Genomic DNA, 20,200 nt, shown 5'->3' with positions numbered 1-20,200 from the left:
TTTACTCCCTTTTTTATATATACGGATGACTTTGGCATTCTTGAAGTCGGTGGGTACCTTGCCTAGGTCCAGGTAGAGGTTAATAATATGGGTTACTGATGGAGCTATAACTCCGGCTGCATCCCTCAGAAACCTGGCACTGATGCCATCTACACCTGTGGCCTTCTTGATTTTGAGCTCACCCAGCATCGCAGCCACTTTGACTACTGACACCTTGCTTAAGGAGAACGAGTTTGCCTTAACCCCTCGTTGGCTATAGTAGTTGGAAACAAAGTCATCACCAAACTGCTCTGTCTTGGGAGGTAGGTTAGAGACAAGCTTACTTGCTACCGTTGTAAAGAAGTTATTAAAGATTGTGGCTACATTCTTTTTATCAAACTCCATTCCCTTGTCTGTGGACAGGCCTATGTTGGACTCAGTAGTCCTTTAGTTGGCATCGCCCCCACAGCCTAGCTGCTTGAGGGTTTTCCACAGTTTAGTTGGGTCATTGCTGTTCTCCTTGATGGTTTCTGCTAAGTATTCTCTCTTAGCTATCCTGATCTTTTCCTGAGTCTGGTTCCTGAACTCAGGAACCAAAGTCAGCCTGATCGTGAGAACGGTTAAACTTGGCTAGGGCAGAGTCCCTCCGTTTGATACTATCACCTATGATGTGGTCAAACCATGGGTCTGATCGCTGCTTCACTCTGGTTTGTCTAAGGGGGGCTACAGAGTTTATAACCTTCAAGAACAGATTTAAAAGTGCCCCATGCTTGGTCTACCTCATTGGCCCTGAGAACTTGAGACCAGTTCACCTGCTCTAGCTGGGCCCTCAGAATGTCCCCTGAGTAATTCTTGAGGGATCTGGCAAAGATAGTTTTATGACCAGTTCTCTGCACCTTCCTCGAACAATAGATGAGATGGTGGTCACTGACCCCATACTCGATGACCCCACTCCTGGGGATGTTCACTTTGTCTAACTAGGATTAAATCAATAGTAGACTTGGATACATCAGTTACCCGAGTGTGCTCTGAGATCAATTGCTTCAGACTGAACTGTTTACAGAAATTGGTATAAGCTTTGTGGGTTGGAACAGAGGGATTTGTGACATCGGTATTAAAATCGCCCATTAATATACATTCTTTCTCCTCTCCTCCCAAAGTTGACAATACAGCCTCAAGGCTCTCATAAAGAGTTCGAGACTGGGGGTCTGTAGCAAATTCCAAATAGAATTGGCTTGGTGTGTGGCTGGTAAATGTCAAAGAACAGTGATTCGATTTCATCAGTAGAGACCGATCTAAGCTCATAGTTAATGTCTGAGTGGATGTAAGCGCAGACTCCGCCGCCGTTTCTGTTTCGATCTCTTCTCACAAGTGAATAATTGTTTATACCAATTTCGGAGCCGTCAATGGAATTATCAAGCCATGTCTCCGAGCAGCAAAACAAACTAGGATTTGTCACGGTAACGAGAGCGGATTTCCTCCATTTTGCTGAGTAATGGGGGGGGGGGGGAGAATAATCAGTAGCTTCTCACAGGCCATGGGTAAGAGGATGGGGGAGAAGAATCGGTAGCTTAGCAGGAGGCTAGTTGTGTGAATTGTAGTTTTGAAAAGGTGGACCTAAATTCCATCCTCTATGCATCCGTATCCACCTCCTGTAGACCTGTGTGTATTTGAAAGTGATCAAATCCTCTGGAATAGCATTCTGTGTTTATCAAGTAAAGTGTAGCTGGATTCTCGAGTGGGAATGTTTGTTTATTTCACTATTTGATTTTGATTCTTGGGGTCACTATTTTATTTCATCACAATTCGATAGATTAACTTTAGGCTTGTGTATTTCTGCTTGGCTAATCTTGGCAATATTTCTTTGATTTTGGTGAGGTATACATTTATACTTTTTCTGTTTCATATTCTTAAACTTGACTGATCTTTATCTATCCTATGTAGATGGTTTGCTGGCTGGGAACAGATCGGCCTTGAACGAGGCTCTGATGACAGTGGAGGCGTCGCTGAGTGGAGTCGAACAGCTGGTGGTGGAGGGCGTGGCTCAGCGCCAGGCGGAGCTCCAGCAGCAGGGGGCGCTCTGCCTCAACAACAAGGCCGGCCAGCTGCAGCTACTGGTGAGGAGGACCGGACGACCAATTGGAATCGCACACATTTACATAGTGCAGAAGTAAAACCGGTTGTCAGTCGATATGACAAGTCGATCTCAAATCCCGCCCCTTTCTTGAACCTCTAATCACGAGTTGATTGATTGATTGATTGAAAACTTTATTAACAGATTGCAGAATGGGTACAATACAGTACAGCTCAATACACACAATTGTTAAGGGGATGCAGACCAGAGAAAGACTTTCGTCTTGTTTACACCAGGGTCCCCCATTTTCAATTCATCAGGACATATATGACATACATGACATACAGATAGTCAGTACTGCTACATCTATACATTTATGACATACCAGATTTGCAAATACAGTACTGTTTGTGATACAGAAGGAGTCAAGAAAAGGGAGTATATACATTTGACGTAGAAACTGTACATTGGAGGAGGTTGGGTGGGGGGGGTTGGGTACACTGGGATATTGACAACCATACTGGGTAATTTACATTGGAGGTGGGTGGGGGGGGGGGGGGGGGGGGGGGGCACATTGTATAAACAAGCAAAACTGTACATTGAGGGGGGGGGGGGGGGGACTCTGTACAAACAAACAAAATTGTACATTGGACTATTGACAAGACCATACTAGGTAAATGACTGTACATTGGAGGGGGTTGGGTTAGGATATTTACAGGGGCCAGTGTTGCATTGCAGTCTCCCGTAGGTGTCTCTTGAGAGGTTTTGAAAGTGGGTAGTGATCCACATTCCTTTACAGCTTTGGGTAGGGCGTTCCACATTGATGTGGCATAATTGCGAAACGTGTTTAGTCCCTTATTTGAGCCGAATCTGGGTTTAACATGATTTGTGGAGCTCCCTCTGGTGTTGTGATCGTGGTATTCACTGACCTTTGGGAAGTATTTTGCCATGTACATGGGTACCTTGGTCGTGTAGTGTATCTTGTAGACCAGGCCCAGTTACTGTTGCTTTCCTTGGACTTGGACTTGGGATTTGAATTTCCTTAACTATTTTTTTTTCTTTATCCTTCTATTTGCAGAAGGAGCACAACAGAACTATGGAAGATGTTCTGTTGGCTCAGGTTCTTCCAGGTCTGTGTTCTGCTAAAGTGGTGCTGAATGACGCTTTGAAGGCCATGGTGGACACCACGCGGGCACTGGCGAACAAGGTGAAGTAGAGTTGGCCGCGTCACTTTTTTTTGACTTGCACTGGTTGTGGAAATATCAGTTCTTGTATCAAGACCTCCAGTTAATCAAACTAGTAGAGACACAAACCGTATCTTCAATGCCATTTTTTTGGTGGAAGGCTACCTGTTTGATAGTTGCTGGCTACAAATCACCTTTTCGAAAGGAGCAACGGTATTGGATTCGGTTGCCTCAACTTTGTCGCGTTCACTTGTGGGAATCCAGTGCAGATAACTTATTATTCCGGTTTTGCTGCATCTCTTCTCTTCTCAGATGGAGGAAATGAAGGGGATGAGTGGGTTATTTTACAGTTTGGCTCAGGACCTGGTTGTCCTGAGGGAGACCACCTCTGCGGGCTTCAGCTCACTGCAGGCGGATCAAGACCATCTGCAGGAGCAGATCAGATTAGCGCAGTTGAAAAACCAGATGGTAAGAACCTGCAGATCAGACTAGCACAGGAGAAACACCAGGTGGGAAGAGGAACAGATCAGACTAGCACAGGAGAAACAACCAGGTGGGAAGAGGAACAGATCAGACTAGCACAGGAGAAACACCAGGTGGGAAGAGGAACAGATCAGACTAGCACAGGAGAAACAACCAGGTGGGAAGAGGAACAGATCAGACTAGCACAGGAGAAACAACCAGGTGGGAAGAGGAACAGATCAGACGAGCACAGGAGAAACAACCAGGTGGGAAGAGGAACAGATCAGACTAGCACAGGAGAAACAACCAGGTGGGAAGAGGAACAGGTCAGACTAGCACAGGAGAAACACCAGGTGGGAAGAGGAACAGATCAGACTAGCACAGGAGAAACACCAGGTGGGAAGAGGAACAGATCAGACTAGCACAGGAGAAACACCAGGTGGGAAGAGGAACAGATCAGACGAGCACAGGAGAAACACCAGGTGGTAAGAGGAACAGGTCAGACTAGCACAGGAGAAACAACCAGGTGGGAAGAGGAACAGATCAGACTAGCACATGTTAGATCCTGATCAATCTGGCCAGTATCACGTCTTCGATTGTTTGGCTCTCCATCCAATTCCCCTGCGTTGTGTCATTTTAATGGTCCTGACGTCTCTCCGACACTGGCTGATAAGATCCTTATCTCTCCCAGTTAGTACAATCCGCAAACCATAATAATTCTCCACCTCCGTAAGAATTCGACACTCCGACAAACGTGAAATACCTTACAAGGAAAAGCGTGGTTTTATTGCTATAAACGGAAACCTTAGCTCAGATGTTAACAGATTGTATTGTCCTTGAAGAGTCTATTCTAATGATCTTTCGGTGTGTTCGTCTATCGTCCTTTTGTTATTCAGTCCAATAGTGTTCAGGCCTGGTCTTTAGCCTAACCCTCCTCGCGTTAGCCGAAGCTAATGATGATGTGGCATTCTCCCCCCCCCCCCCCCCCCCCCCCCCCCCCCCCTCTCTGTGATGAGAGGAGAGAGTGTCTTCTGTGTGATCTCAGTCCTACTCGCTCTTGGTCAGATTCTAGTCATGCCCTACACCCGGAAACACTGTTCGACTTATAGATGTTCGTCGTCGCAACGACGGCCCCGCCTTCTGGTTGTCATGCGACGTGTTGTCATGACCACTGCGTTAATAACCTTTACACACTTCACGTTTCATTAAGATGAACCTCTCTCCCTCCTGCTCTGGGCCTACACTCCACTCGCTATCAGTGTTCTTACAAGGAATGCAAAACATTCGGCTGGCTACTGCCTCTGAACCGCTTCTTCTATCACCGTCTTCCATGCACATTTCGCTCACCGTTTTAGCTGTGATCATCTCCCCCCAATCTATACATCACATGCATTGAAAAAGCACCCCAAATCCTTCACACAGGAGAAACAACCAGGTGGGAAGAGGAACAGATCAGACTAGCGCAGTTGAAACACCAGGTGGGAAGAGGAACAGGTCAGACTAGCACAGGAGAAACACCAGGTGGGAAGAGGAACAGATCAGACGAGCATTAAGTGCTCCTTTTGTTTGAGACTGAACAGGAAAACATTTGTTTGAGTAGTCCCTTACCTGAATCTTGCAGTTGCAATTGAATGTGTGGCTGCACTGTCGATATGCTGTACCTTTTTTAGTTTGGGGTCTTTTTGGCTGCAGCAGTTTGCGCACTTTGCGCAGTGTGTCTCATCCATATGAATGTATAATAAACCCTCGTTATTTGTTGTGTGGTTTTCCTGTCCCTCCAGGGCATGAATGATGTCCTCAAGGTGCTCCAGAGTCAGTTCGGCCTGCTATCTGTGGACAACGACACTGGCTACGCTGGTCTGCAGTCAGTTTATGAAGCCATGAAGAAACCTGTAGAGAGCATGAAGCAGAATATCTCTACGTGAGTAGAGAACATTCTCTCTTTCTCTTATTCTCTTCTCTGATGTCTTGGTATAGTGGGCAGGTTGTTAGGAAGTGTAACTCGGTTTCCACCTCGTCTTGTGTGCAGTGGGTGCACACAGTCTGTCTTCTCTTGGCAGCCAGGTCTGCCTATGGCGGCCTTTCTCGATGGCAAGGCTGTGCTCGCTGAGTCTGTACCTAGTAGGGGTGTAACGGTACACGTATTCGTACCAAACTGTTTTGGTACAGGATCTTCCGTTCAGTACCCGCTGTGTACCAAACTTTTTTTTGCGTGGGAACTGAATTCAAAACTCCCAAGTTCACCCCCAAAATATAACTAGTGCAAATGGTCGGATGTTGTTAATTCAGCCCATGCACACCACTGAGTGATTACCTGTCATTTAGCAGTCTCATAGTATGGTGAACGCAAACGGCAAGCCAGAGCTAGAAGACTTACCCTGAGGGATGATCCAAGTGCTAAAAACTGAAAAGTAGGCTACTTACATTCTTGACACTAAAACTCTCAAAATAGCGTTAGCCAAAAAAAAAAAAAAAAAAAATAGGCCAGCTGTAGTTTACATAGCTTGCATACAACTTTGTCTCAAAGTTACACAAAGTATTTCCAACCGGGGCTTTAGATTGCGGAGTGCAAATCACTGTCTTCGTGACAGATGGTCGCGGTTCACAATCTAATATAATTATTTTTCCTTTTTAATTTTTTTTTTTTATAAACGAAAGTCTTATTTATTTGAATATAGAATATTTGTTAACAGCCCTACTTAACAGTAACTGCACACTACATCACCCCTGAGTAGAACATGGAAAGCCAAACTTTAACCCACTGTACCGAAAACCCGTACCGAACTGTGGTTTTTGTGTACCGTCACACCCTTAGTACCTAGTCAAGGATCTCCTTGGTTTTGGATCAGTCACAGTGCTCAGGTATGCTGCCACTCTGTTTAGGGCCAAATAGCATTCCAATTTGCTCTGGACTTGGGTTGATTCTTTCCAATGTGTCGGATAGTTTCCTTTTTGTTTTCTTATAATTTGGTGTGGTTTCCGTCTGGTGGCTGTGCTTGTGTTTGTGAGCAGAGTCCCAGAACCTGCTGGTTGAGTGGGCATCTCTCTAGGGTATCTCTGTAGGTGATCTTCCTAATACTGCTCTGCATGCATTATTTGGTGTTTTCCCTTCGGTGTGCGGAGAATGGATTTGCTCTGTGTGTAGGTGTAGGACATCTCTGCCAGCCTGCTAAACATCTCTGCCAAAAAGAGACAAAATCTGGACCAGTTCTGAACATCCACAACCTAATTAGTTTGAAAGAACCTTTTAAATACTTTTGAATTGGGTGTATACAGTGTTGTGGAATATTTTAAATTGGTTGAGACGGTGAACTGTAGAAATTCAGATGAGTCAAATTGTATATAAAAATAGAACGTAGTTTATTTCCGTTTTCTGTGGCCACAGTTTACAATCGGAGACAAGTGTACACACAAGCGTCTGACCAGAAAGTGAGAGAGCTCTGGTCAGACTTACTGTACAATTAAGTACCAGCTGGGAATGACGAATGAACAAACATGAGAAAATGAAAACAAAGATGGGTTTAGGGGGTTTGTCGTGTCTCACACAAGACTGACGACAAGAAAAAATATGTGATTTACTTGGTCAGGTCATATCTAAGTCAAACTGTCCTGGGCCTTGGCCGTTGTTTTAAGAACACGTCAGACTGTCGCCTAGTGTCTTGACTAGTTAAAGCTTTGTACTGAGAAATATGTATTTTATAACGGAGCTATGAAACATGTCTAATAAGCTGTACTAATTATGTAACGTATAATAAATGACCATTACAACAAGAGTTTCACAAATAACCAAAAATGAAGCTCGTCTGAACATTCACGAGTTAAGCAGAGTTCTTCCTCTTTGGGCAGAGATGTTAACAGTGGAACGTCGTCCAACTCTCTGCGTAGGAGAACGGGCTGCCCTACCCCTCTGACACTTCACAGTAGAATACAGAACGTATTTGGAATGGTATGCGTTTTTAGAATGGTATGCGTTTTTTAATCCTCCTCCAAGTGGTTGCAGTAGTGTGGAGTCCCAGCTCTCGGCACAGTCGGACCTCCTCTCCTCCACCTCCTCTTCTCTGGCCTCCTCGCTCCAGCAGAGCGCTGAGGAGACACAGCAGATGCTGGGGGAGAGCATTGGCAACTGCTCCAACCTCCACAGCTCCCTTACAGGTGGGGAATCTCACATCATTCACTTAGAAAAACGACTAATAGGGCAGTCGCGGTATGACATTTTCTCACCGTGGTTGTGTGTGTGGCTAATCACCGCGGGATGCGGTGGTACCGCACTTTTATTCAATTGTTTTTTGGGATATATACCTCTGTATATATATTTTTTTATTAATAAGACATGAGTTTTAGAGATTTTAAAGGTCGTAGGAGTCCCGAAACTATTTTAAACATGTTTGATAATCTATCCAGCTGTCCCTCAACATTCTGAAATGTGATAAAAGTAGATTAGGGTGTTGCCTGCTCCTTTAAGAGTGATGCGTTGTGGGATATACTGTAGGTCTACGCAAGCAGCGAATTGAGGCACACATCCCTTCAACTTAAAACTAACGTTATTTGAGCGAACATTTAACGTTATTATAACACTATTTTAACGTTGGTGAATTTGAATGCACATACGTAGCTAGTTAAATATCACAACTTGTGTCATTGTTCATCATTGGGGGAAACTAGCCAATTGGCTAACGTTATAGATGGCGAACGTTAACTAACGTTTGCAAACAAAGCTAACGTTATCCAGTTGACATTACATATCATAATAGCTATGATAATGTTAACGAAGTGAGAGTAGGGAAACGTTGGATGTAGTCGGAGTGTAGCGGGAACGGTAGAGAGAGGCAACACTTAATTTGTGTGTAACGTTAGTCGATAACAATATCACAATTTGTGTCATTGTTCATGGGGGGGGGGGGGACGACTAGCTAACGTTATAGATAGCCAACATTAACTAATGTTTGCAAACAAAGCTAACGTTATCCAGTTGCCATTACAGATAATAGCTATGATAACGTTTTAACTAACGTTAACGAAGTGAGAGTAGGGAAACGTTAATGTAGTCCTGAGTGTAGCGGGGATGGTAGAGAGAGGCAGCACTTAATTAGCGCGTAACGTTAGTCAATAACATTAAGAATAGAGAGCTGCAAACGGAAATTAATGCCCAGTCCTTGAGAGAACGTCTACTGTCACCACCTTACAGAGGGAATTACCCCGAAGTCCGGCTAGTTATAACAAGCACGTTACATGACCGGCACTTCGGCCCCGGAGTGTTGGGAGAACGCTCCCCTGTACTCTACTGCGGTTCAGATTAATACAGGAACAGGTATACATTGGGGGCTCGAGTCCGGGATATGAAAATAAATCCTGATTTCATCTGACTTGTAAACTGTATGGAAACGTGAAGTTAGCTCATGCTACTGGAAAACGGATGCACGAGGCAATACATTAACTGAGTTAAAAATGATGACGCCCCATTTTGTATTTTTTCTTTTACCACGGTTGTCTGTTCACCGCGGGATTGCGGTGATGCGGTTACCGCGATAGCCTAATATATATATACTTGGGGGGGGGGGGGGCTTGTAATCTGGAGGTTCCCGGTTAGATTCCCGGGCACCTTGCATGGTTGCCTCTGCTGTCGGTGTGTGAATGGGTAAAAATGTGAGGAACAAATTGTAGAGCGCTTTGGATAAAACCGCTATATAAATGCAGCCATTTACAAATATGTAATTTATTTGTTTTTTTGCACCATGGAATTGAATGTTAACAATACATTCAAATAAACGACTATTTGGGAATTTCAGCACAAAATACAACTCAATTTGAAATGACCGCCTGCTAGATGAGTACAACCACCCTGGGATTCCAATTGTTTAATTTTCAAGCTAACATTTTTCAAGCAGATTGAGTTTATTTATGTATATGGTTCAACTGAGTCCACTTCCTGATAATCACTAACTATCTCTAGGGAGGTTGATCCTGCTTTTTGGCTAACTTCCTGTAAAAACTAGGCATTGCAGATAAAATATGAATTAAGATCCAGCAATTGCATATCTTGTCATGTCATATCATTGTCAGAAACATACTTTAGTGAAACGTTAAGGTGGAAGACGAGAGCGTTTACGAGCTACCGCCCTGTTAACTGCTATTTCCTGCTACACGGCCCACTTTGTGGAGTTCTCTCCTGATTGGGAGACTCATGTTAATGACATGACACAACACTATACAAGTGATGGCTGTTGGAATGTAGAGCTACTTAAAGGAACACGCCAACCTTTTGGGAAATTTGCTTATTTTGCCATCTACCCTGGAGTTGGACAAGCAGATGCATACCCTTTTCTTCTCTGTGCATGCATTAGGCTTAGGGAACAGCCGCACCGTTAGCCTAGCTTAGCGTCATTCACTGGAACTAGGTGTGCCAGTGTAGCCTAGTTCCCAACAGTCACGAAATACACTCCAAATACAACTCTAAAACGTTCCTGTAAAACATGTTGTGACCTGTGTATTTACCACGTGGAGAAAAAAAATGTAATTATTAAATTAGACATTTTCGTTTTCTAAGCAGATTATACTCTGCTTATATACTCTGGGCTATTTTTCATCCTCAAAAGCCCAGTTTTTCAAAAAACAACATGACTTTTTTTTGAGGCGATGAAGTCACGACGCTAGGCTAATGGGTGTGGCTGTTCCCTAAGCCTAATGCATGCACAGATAAGAAAGGGGTATCTGCTTGTCTAACTCCAGGGTAGATTGCAAATAAGTGAATTTTCCAAAAAGTTGGCGTGTTCCTTAACATGTATTTTTAACAAAAAAAGAAAATGTCACTTACAGCACATGAACTTTTCTTAACTCCCCCTCCATCATAGGCCTGGCGGAGCGCGACGGCCAGTGGTTCTCCAGAGCCATGGACCAGGCAGAGACTCAAGCCCAGGAACAGGTCTCCCTGCTGGAGAAGAGCACTGCTGCTGCTCAGGCTCTGCAGCAGGTAAACAACCTCTGTGTATATCATCACAATTTCCCAAGCCCTGCCCTCTTTTCTTGATCCTCCAATCACAACTGTTGCTGAGGGAAGCGACGGTTGTGCTTGGAGGATCAGGAAAAGAGGGCAGGGCTTGAGGTTGGTCAATATATTTTGTCCATAGTGTGCAGCCCTGATGGATCATTCATTGTGGTAGGGGTGGGCGGTATAACGATTGAACTGGTATACCGGTAAAGATTTGACTCTACCGGCTGTACCACAAGAAGGCTACTTTTAGGCTCTTTGAATGTACATTTTTTTTTTCACATTTACAAATGTAACGCAGAAAGCTAGGGGAACTGCGTGCTGCCATTAAAGGATAATAAACTAGTCAAGAAGTTGGCCTATTATTGGCTACTAAATAAGTATGCATGGTTAAATGGAGGGTCCTATTACTGATGCAAACAATAACAATGAGTTTGCAAGAAATGTGCTTCGTTCATCATCTGGCCGTGGTTTGGGTTTAAAATGTCGGACATTGAGCATAAAACGTATCCACAAGCGATGTCGAGCACCCTATTCCCTGTATACCTGGTTCAACTAAGTCGATCAACTTACACTTTGCGTGACATCCAGGCTTTTTTTACCGTCGGCGTTTGGGAATTTCATGTCGACAGGTAGGTGAAGTGAAATTAAAGTTTTCAAGGCGCGACCCCTGAAATAACGTGTCAGAGCCTTGGAAGCTATACAGTTTCACTATTAATCAGGTTTTAATCTGTTTCGGACATCATCCATACATGCATTGAATTGATTAACCTTTGGTTTATACCAGTGACACCAGTCATGTTAATCATCAGATAACAGTGCTTGAACAGATAAATGCATTTTCTCATTCATTCATCAAAACGTCAAAGGCTTGCAATTGCTCATTCATTTTCTCAAGTCACGTCCACGTCAAATCCGCCAAACAGCGCATCTCATTAGACATTTTAATCCCAGTTACAATATCACAATAACGTGTGAGTGACAGTGATACAATTCAACAATCCACAGATTCCAGGGCTGTACAGTGCGATGATATCGTCGCGAATTGCCCCTTTAATTGGCCGCTTTGCGATTGGTAAATATTATCTGGGGGCGGGCTTGCGAGTAGTGCTTTCAAGCCTTGGATTCGCATTTCACTCCTAAATTATCCAAGGCGTGTGATGACGCGATGACGTCACTCACGCGAGCTGAGCAGTGAGCACTCAGCAGGTATGATCAGCGGCGTCTGCTCCTCCTCCAGCCCGTGGCTGTTGTAAACACTGGGACCTCGGTGAGCCTGCCAGCCGGCTAGCTACTGATAGCTATCAACAAATGCTCCAGTAAGTCTAGTAGTGCATGATAGCTTGCGTTAGCTTACTGTTCAAAACGAAACGTCCCATTAAACTAAATAGTTCAGATAGCTCCGTCCTGATATCAATGTCTTATAACACTGAGTCGATGCGTATTCGAGCTGAGGGCACGCTGAATATAGTCAATAGGGACCAGCTGCAGCGCCGGAGAATCCTGGTCGTAGCTGGAGGCTACAGTATAGGGCCCAGCTGCAGCTCCGGAGAATCCTGGCCGTAGCTGGAGGCTACTCAGTACACACAGTGGAGCTGGTTGCATATAGCGAGCATTTAGACTTGTTGCGTGGTGGCGATGTCTCGCAGATGATACAACTACAAGTATGATTATATAATATATATATTTTATTAAAAAAGAAATTATATAATTTTTTAAATCAAAAACAATCGATATAAATAATGGTAAATTGTTATTTAAAAATGTGCCCCTAAAAAAATTTTTTTGCCCCTAAATTTCTCATTTAGTGTGCCCCTAGTGAAAAAGCTTAGCGTACAGCCCTGGATTCAGATTTGGCGTAATTCATATCCACAATCCAGCATGAAGACGCTTCAATTTATGCTTGAATGAAACACAATCCGGGCGCAAATACATCCACAGCCGAGAATATGAAACTAATCGGAGCCAAACGCCCGCGGGGTTCACATTTGCAATGATCCGTTATTAAAACAACCACATAGTGTGTGTCGCGACTGCGAGAGCCGTATATGACGTGCATTATTTAGGACAAAGTATAAATCCATAGGCTGAATATGATTTATTATCAGCATTTTAGGTATATTATTTTACATTTCAAAAGCCCCCTCTAGAAAAACGAAGCACAAAACATAATTCAGAATGGTATATAATAATGGGATCTAGACTGTGAGGATTATTTCAGGAAGGAGAGCTGGCATTTCTTTGCGAGGGCGTGGCCATGGTTTATCCAGCTAACTGAACTTAACCCTGCCCTCGACCAGGTTCAAACTTTTTGATCTCTTGCCATAGTGATTTAGAAAATCGCATGTCTGGGAACCGAAAGGTCTAGCTTAAGTCAAGTTATCCTGAAAATTATCCGGCTAACTCAGTTAGCCAGGTACGAGGAACAGGGCCCAGGTCAGACACTGTTTTTATGTGTCCTGTTTGTATGTATTTGTACATTTCTTACTGTTTCTATGAGTCCTGTTTTTATGTTTGGGGACAACGGATGGAAATTAGCCTCGTGCTAAATCCGGCAATTTTTACACTCCAGTGTTCATTAATTTTGCATTGTCCCGTCCAAATAAACAAATTGAAAAAAGAAAAGCAAGCGGTGGAAGGACATTACAGATTTCATGTTCAATGACCTAAACGAAAGTTAGCTGTTAATGCTGAGCCACCCTTTCTTTCTCTCACTCTCTGTACGTTCAATGATTTTAAGTAGCCAAATGTTTTTTTAAAGTCCAAGTTGTGGTCACTCAACTGTCGTTTTGCAAGGGACGTTTTGTCAGTTCATGTAGCTACAACACAAAAGCCTACACCTGGTTGCACCGTGGGTCTGGACAGTTTCGAGCTTCCCCCCCCCTTTTCTTTCAAACAATACTGGTGGGTAGGATGGGTCAAATGCAGAGGAACAATTTCCTCACAGGCATTAATAAAGTAGAAGCACTCGCCTACCACCACAGAAACTCTGGGATCGAATCCAGCTGTCAGCAGTACCTCCGGCTTAGTCAGTCGTCCCTACTAACAGAATTGGCAGTGTTAGCGGGTGGGAAGCCGGCGGGGTATGTGTCCTGGTCGTTGTAAACTGCAGTTCCTACTGGTAGGTCGGGGTGCCTGTTCAGTAGGGAGGGGATCGGGGGGAAATAGCGTGAACCTCCGCACACGTTACATTCCCCCAGTGAGAGTCCTCGCTGTCGGGTGAAAAGAAGCGGCTGGCTGACTCCACATGTACCGGAGGAGGCATTTGATTTGATTTGATTTGATTGACATAAACATATACAGATCACATGTGTATTTGCCTCGTCGGGGATAGAAGAAAAGTCCAGGTATTTCCATCGTTGTGGTAGTTCTACACCCTCCCTAGGCCGACAGTGGGGCAATGCACGCAACGACCAGGAAGGGAATTGGCATAACGACTAAATTGGGATGGGAGCAAAAATACAGAAAGTGAGGGGGAAAAAAATATTTAAAGAAAATAAAAAGTAGAAGTTAATTTGTTTATTTTTTTCCCCAGAGTTTAGGGGACAAATTATCTCTAACGCTTCCTCTCTCGCTCTCTCCCCAAGACTGTAGAGGCTTGGTCTGCAGAGCAGCTACAGGGGTCCAGGACAGACCTGGCTCAAAGGCAGAGTGAATTTACTCAGGCTGCTGAGACCGTCCAGAACCAAACCTCCATGCACCACAACCTCCTGGACGAGCAGCAGGCTGCGGTCCAGGACCACATCGACTCCGGCATGGGGATAGTCCATCGCTTCCTGGAGGAGGAGCTAAGACGAGATGTCTCGACGGGTAAAGAAGAGTTGAAGCCTCCACACGAATAGCTGTTTTTTCTCTTACCGTCTTTCGTCTCTGTAGAATGAGTATAGGGGTGTGTACCTGCTGGGAAGGCCTCTATGTATGCATATTCAAGGTTTATCATACTATATTTGTAGGGGAGTATGTGTCCACACAGACTTGGGTTCGATGTTTTCCTGTTTGGGGGCGGGGGGGTACAGAAGGTCTCAGTATTATACTAGTCTCTTAACGAGCTGTTTCACCCTCCTCTAGGTATGACCCCTCAGCGGAGAGAGTTTGCGTGTCCCAGGGTGCTGGCCGTGTGTCGTAGCCGCATGGAGCTGCTCGAGGAGCTGCGTGGGCAACAGGAGGGGGCTGCCCTGCCTCAGTGGGACTCAGTGGAAGAGGAGGCGGAGGACCCATCACAGCTTAACACATTGCCCGCCGGGGCTTATGCCCATCTCATGCCCCTCTCTGCCAGCGCTGTAAGCCTATGGAGATGTTTACCTTCTTTGCAGGGCTATAACCTTTTAAATTGTATTGCTATATTGACATTACTATGGCCCATTCAACATCGATTTATCCATCGTTCAGGATGTGGGAACGTTATACTTTTTCATTCATACAGTGTTGTGTTAATACCTTCTAGTCTAGAATATAAGTGTTTTTAATCTTTTCTGCTGTAATTCCAAAAACGCTAGTTATAGGCCCAAGCGCATTATATAGATTATCGATTGCCGTTTCTCCCCCCCATACACGCTAGGGATGGGTACCGAATTCGGTACTTTTGAGGTACCGAACCGAAACACGTCGGTACTACAGAGTATCGAATCAAGTGAGAAACCGATTTTTTTTTTTTTTTTTTACTTTCGTTTATAATTCCCCGATCATCAGTAACTGCTTTATGTAGGTTGGGTGCATATATTGATCAGATGGTTTGCAAACAAGGAAATGTCATAGTCATATCGGGGCCGATATCAATATTGGATAGTTGCATCCCTTTCACATCACATACTAACCTTGTACTGTCTGTTACTAGTGTGCACTCTGCTACTAAGGAATCTACCTTGCCTATATTATTACCTAATATGCACTCAAGTCTGTAGCCAATGCAAGTTCAACACTGTTTGACAAACATTGTTACTTAGCTGGCAGAGTTGTACCCTTCCTGCTGACTTGTACAGAACAGTACAGTTGTAAGTCACTTTGGATAAAAGTGTCAGCTAAATGACTAAATGTAAATGTAGTTCACCTAGAGAATGAAAACATGCCTCTTATTTTTGGTGGCGGGGCGACCCTTTTTGTTTATGCTTGGATCACTGATTGGGCCCTTTAACTCATTCAGCGCCAATCACAAGTATAGTCGGGTTAACTCGCCATCGCTTGAGCGCCAATCACGAGTATAGTCGGTTTTGGTCGTTATTTATTTTATTAGCGATATCCACTTCATTTTCATCATCCAGCCTGATGTTATCATTGGGAATGGGTCTGAGCTCTCAAAAGGGCAAATACCTACGCCTACTATATATAAATTTGATCGTTGATCTGATATTTATTTCTACCGCGATCGACGCTGTCTCTGTGTGCGGCTGTGTGCCGGGGGGGGGGGGTGCGGGTGCGGTCCAGTGCTCTTTTCATTCTTGCATGAGGAAGGATAATAATGATGATCTAGCGTTGATGTCAGGAAGATTCGATAATCTGGTGAAAAATGACAACGTGTTTAGTGTATTCCATTAAAACGCTATTATCGCGTCTTTTCCTGGAATTACACAGAAGCACCCAAACTATTCATATTCAAAACGGAAATGTACCGATGAAAAAACTATCCGTTTTGTACATGTTGACTGGAAGCAACTCACTGATAATCGACGGGTGTATTAGACCCATAGCTATAATTTAAAGGGGAACTATCTTATAAATGGCCTTTTCCAGTGTTTAGCATTATTTTCTAGCTATGTGGACTTATATTAATAGGATCTTTGTCTCTAATTCTCAATTTGGAGCATTCTTCCAATTCTCATCTCACAATATTGTACCTCACTCAAGTGAGTCATCTGAAATTTTGCGTATCTGTGACGTCAGAGGTTTCTCATCTGCATAATAACTCCCGCCCCATCTATGCTTGTAGCCAACTGCCAACTGCCAGCTATGCATCTATGCTTGTAGCCAACTGCCAGCCACCTGTATTACTCATTAACACTTTGGATGCCACTGGTTAACATGGTAAAACATGGTTGAATGCCAGCACCACTTCAATGATAGCGTTGTGAACGCATAATCTGTCTTAAATTATGGCCATGTGTCTAATCTGCCCGTCGCTTATCAATGACTTGTTTGCAGTCAACATTGTCGAAACTGATTGTTTTTTAATCGGTTCATTTCCGTTTTATAGCATTTTGAAAGGCCCTCGTTTTCTTGAAAGTTTAAGGAAAATATAAAGATTCCGTGATAAACGGCATTTACTGGAATATTCTGGAATACACAAGTAATTTTTCGGCCTATTTATGAATCGTTTTCAAATAAACTCTAGATTATCGATAGTATGTGTACTTATGCACGCTAGAGAAGCGAGCTGAAAAATCTATTTCCTGATCAGCGCGCACACACACACATAGGGCAAACGCTGATATCTCTGTGAAAACGGATCCGATTATCCTAAGACTGGTAAAACAGATTCCTTACCTCAGATCAGATGTTCTCCAAAAAGATTATTCCAATTCCTGATCGCCATTCCAAATATCGTGTTTATTGATTCAGTGCTGGGTACTGTAAATATGTATTCCACGCTGTTTTCCGCCTCGGCAATCACTTCGATCTCTTCGGATGGCTTGCCAGAAAAGTAAAATGAGGAAACTGGATTTCTAATCAGTCTAATCCAATGGGGTGCAGTTACACAGGGAGAGATGATGGGGGGCGGTATTTTCCCAATGGAGCTCAGAGTTTGCAGCACTAACGTGAGGCTAGATTGATTAAATATGAATTCAAATCGCTAATAAAAAGAAAACAAGATCTCTCGTCGTTGGCAATGAACGGTCGGCATGAACAAACGAGTTATCTCGTCGTTGGCATTGAAAGTGTTAAGCGATGGCGCAGAATGAGTTAAGAACAGTGACGGTGGGAATATCCGTATTAATTTCTTGCCGTTTCTTTCCCCTTTTCAGCTAAATAACACTAAGACGACCAACGAAGCTCCAACAACCCCTAGAGCGTCCAGGCTGCCTCTCCGCAATCTGCAAATTTAACCAGCATTCTTAAAGGAAAACTCCAACATTTTGGGAAATTAGCTTATTTAACATCTTCCCTGGAGTTAGACAAGAAGATGCATACCTTTTTTGTCTCTGTGCGTGCATTTAGCTTTGGGAACAGTCGCTCCGTTAGCGTAGCTTAGCTTCATCACTGGAAGTGGGGGAGATCCGGAGCCTGACGTTCCCTTACACTGTATACAGTCACAAAATACACTCCAAATACAACTCTAAAACGTTCATGTAAACATGTTGTGACCTGTGTATTCACCACGTGGAGAAATAAAAAATAACCCTAACCCTTCCATAATGTCCTTTTCAAGTATTGTCCAAAGCGGTTACACTTTGAATATCCAGCAATGCAGGCACGCACAATGTTGGCCATCATGGATCATAATGAGAACCACGAGACAAAGCGTGAACAGGCACAAACAGCAGCGGGTAAGTACTATACAGAAAAACACTCCTCTTACCCAGAGGTGTTTGAGTTTTCAGCCATAGAAATGTCTGTAATGATATATACAGTATATAATTTCTGGCCTAGACATACAGTATCATAACTGACCCCATTTGTTAGGGTTAGGCTAAGAGGAGTTTTTCTGTATAGTACTTACCTGCTGCTGTTTGTGCCTGTTCACGCTTTGTCTCATGGTTCTCATTATGATCCATGATGGCCAGTGGCGTCGCGTGGGTAAAATAACAGGGGAAGCCAAAAAGAAATGATTAAATATTTTTATTAATTTTTATTTTATTTTTTTTAGTCAAGCAGTCACCATGTACACTACAGTATGGCTCGGCGGCCAGTCAAACTTTCTTTTTATTTATTTAACAGATTGCAGAATGGGTACAATACAGTACGGCTCAATACACACAATTGTATAAGGGGATGCAGACCAGAGAAAGACGTTTGTCTTGTTTACATCAGGGTCATTAATACTGCTGGAGCATTGGTTCATTTTTGGTCCGATTTTTCCTTGCACGATTTTGCGCGCCGCGTTGGAGCAAATTCGAGACACATATTCGGTTGCAAAAAGGTGTCCCACGGTCTCTATGGCCGTGAATATTTTCACGTGGATCGGAATCACGGCGCGCCCGTGGGACACTTTTCCGTTTCGGCGAGTTTATTCCACGCTTTCTGTTTTCCTTTTTTTAAGCATTTTCGGGGCTACATGTGAATGAGTAAAAGTTGCGGGACGCCCAGATGTTTCCACGATAGAAAGCTCATGTGGATCCCATAATAGGCTCACTTAATACAGCGTTTTTAAAATCATGCGACATTTTCAGGGTCGCGAGCCGACCTTTTCCCCTCGTTTTCGATGATGGAAGTGATTTAGGAAAAGCTTCGGCACGCCGAGAGGTCCCCGTGGATTTAATCACGCGAGGATCGGGGCAATATTCGGCCCGTGGGAACAGTTACGGGTTAATACAATGTTCAGAGTGCAGAGGGGAAAATATGCTGAGTGTCTTCCTTACAGCCCCGTTTTAAACTTTTAGGGTGTGGCAGTCAGCTCGAATCTGATTGGCTAGGATCGGATTTGGACTCTATAATGCTGGAAGCCTGGAGAAAGAGACCTACTCCCTGCCTCTCTCCTATACTAGCTGCAGTGAGCACAGTGAGTCTGACAGTGTGTTAGAGGGAGTGAGAAGGAAAGAGGGAGACATTTAAAAAAATAAAAAAAAATAAAAATTATAGCACAGATGCACAGATGAAAAAGAATGTAAACTACCGGTATATTCATTTTTTTTTTTTTTTTTCATATTTGATATTAATTCATATTTTAATATTAGGGAGGCATGGCTTCTGTTGGCTTCCATAAGGATTCACCACTGATGATGGCCAACATTGTGCGTGCCTGCATCGCTGGATATTCAAAGTGTAACCGCTTTGGACAATACTTGAGAAGGACATTATGGAAGGGTTAGGGTTATTTCTCCATGTGGTGAATACACAGGTCACAACATGTTTACATGAACGTTTTAGAGTTGTATTTGGAGTGTATTTTGTGACTGTATACAGTGTAAGGGAACGTCAGGCTCCGGATCTCCCCCACTTCCAGTGATGAAGCTAAGCTACGCTAACGGAGCGACTGTTCCCAAAGCTAAATGCACGCACAGAAACAAAAAATTTATGTATCTTCTTGTCTAACTCCAGGGAAGATGTTAAATAAGCTAATTTCCCAAAATGTTGGAGTTTTCCTTTAAAGCTTTGAGATTTTTTTTATTTTTTTTTTATAACTCTTTATTTTGGTTCATTTCTCAAGTCACTTTTTATTACATTTTTGCATGGACATTTTCCTTTTCTTTTCTAAAGTCACTTTTTCACATATACAATTTTTCTTTACAGTATGTAAATAGTATATGTGTGCGCACGCACGCTTGTGCCGTGCGCTGGTAATCTCTGCTATTATTTTCCTCATGGCTTTTACAGTGAAACAGCCATATCACATATAGTGGAAACGCTTATATCTCCTCGAAAACG

At 43.5% G+C, this 20,200-nt stretch overlaps 1 protein-coding gene across 1 annotated transcript in view; it reads left to right on the top strand.

Moving 5' to 3' along the window:
* Positions 1-20,200, top strand: part of LOC311243949 (kinesin-like protein KIF11-B) — a gene marked incomplete at both ends in the record, with an annotated part of 55,842 nt that overhangs the window by 21,783 nt on the left and 13,859 nt on the right. Inside the window, 8 exons of the mRNA XM_084333356.1 lie at positions 1,924-2,096; positions 3,132-3,260; positions 3,550-3,705; positions 5,481-5,620; positions 7,691-7,851; positions 10,548-10,666; positions 14,272-14,494; positions 14,753-14,964. Coding sequence (XP_084189482.1) covers positions 1,924-2,096; positions 3,132-3,260; positions 3,550-3,705; positions 5,481-5,620; positions 7,691-7,851; positions 10,548-10,666; positions 14,272-14,494; positions 14,753-14,964 — 1,313 coding nt within the window. The remainder of the gene's footprint in view (positions 1-1,923; positions 2,097-3,131; positions 3,261-3,549; positions 3,706-5,480; positions 5,621-7,690; positions 7,852-10,547; positions 10,667-14,271; positions 14,495-14,752; positions 14,965-20,200) is intronic.

The sequence above is a fragment of the Notolepis coatsorum genome (genome assembly GCF_963971535.1).
Source record: "Notolepis coatsorum genome assembly, chromosome: 17".
NCBI lineage: Eukaryota > Metazoa > Chordata > Actinopteri > Aulopiformes > Paralepididae > Notolepis > Notolepis coatsorum.
The sequence above is the reverse complement of the archived record's forward strand: the minus strand, read 5'-3'. Positions and strand labels throughout refer to the sequence as shown.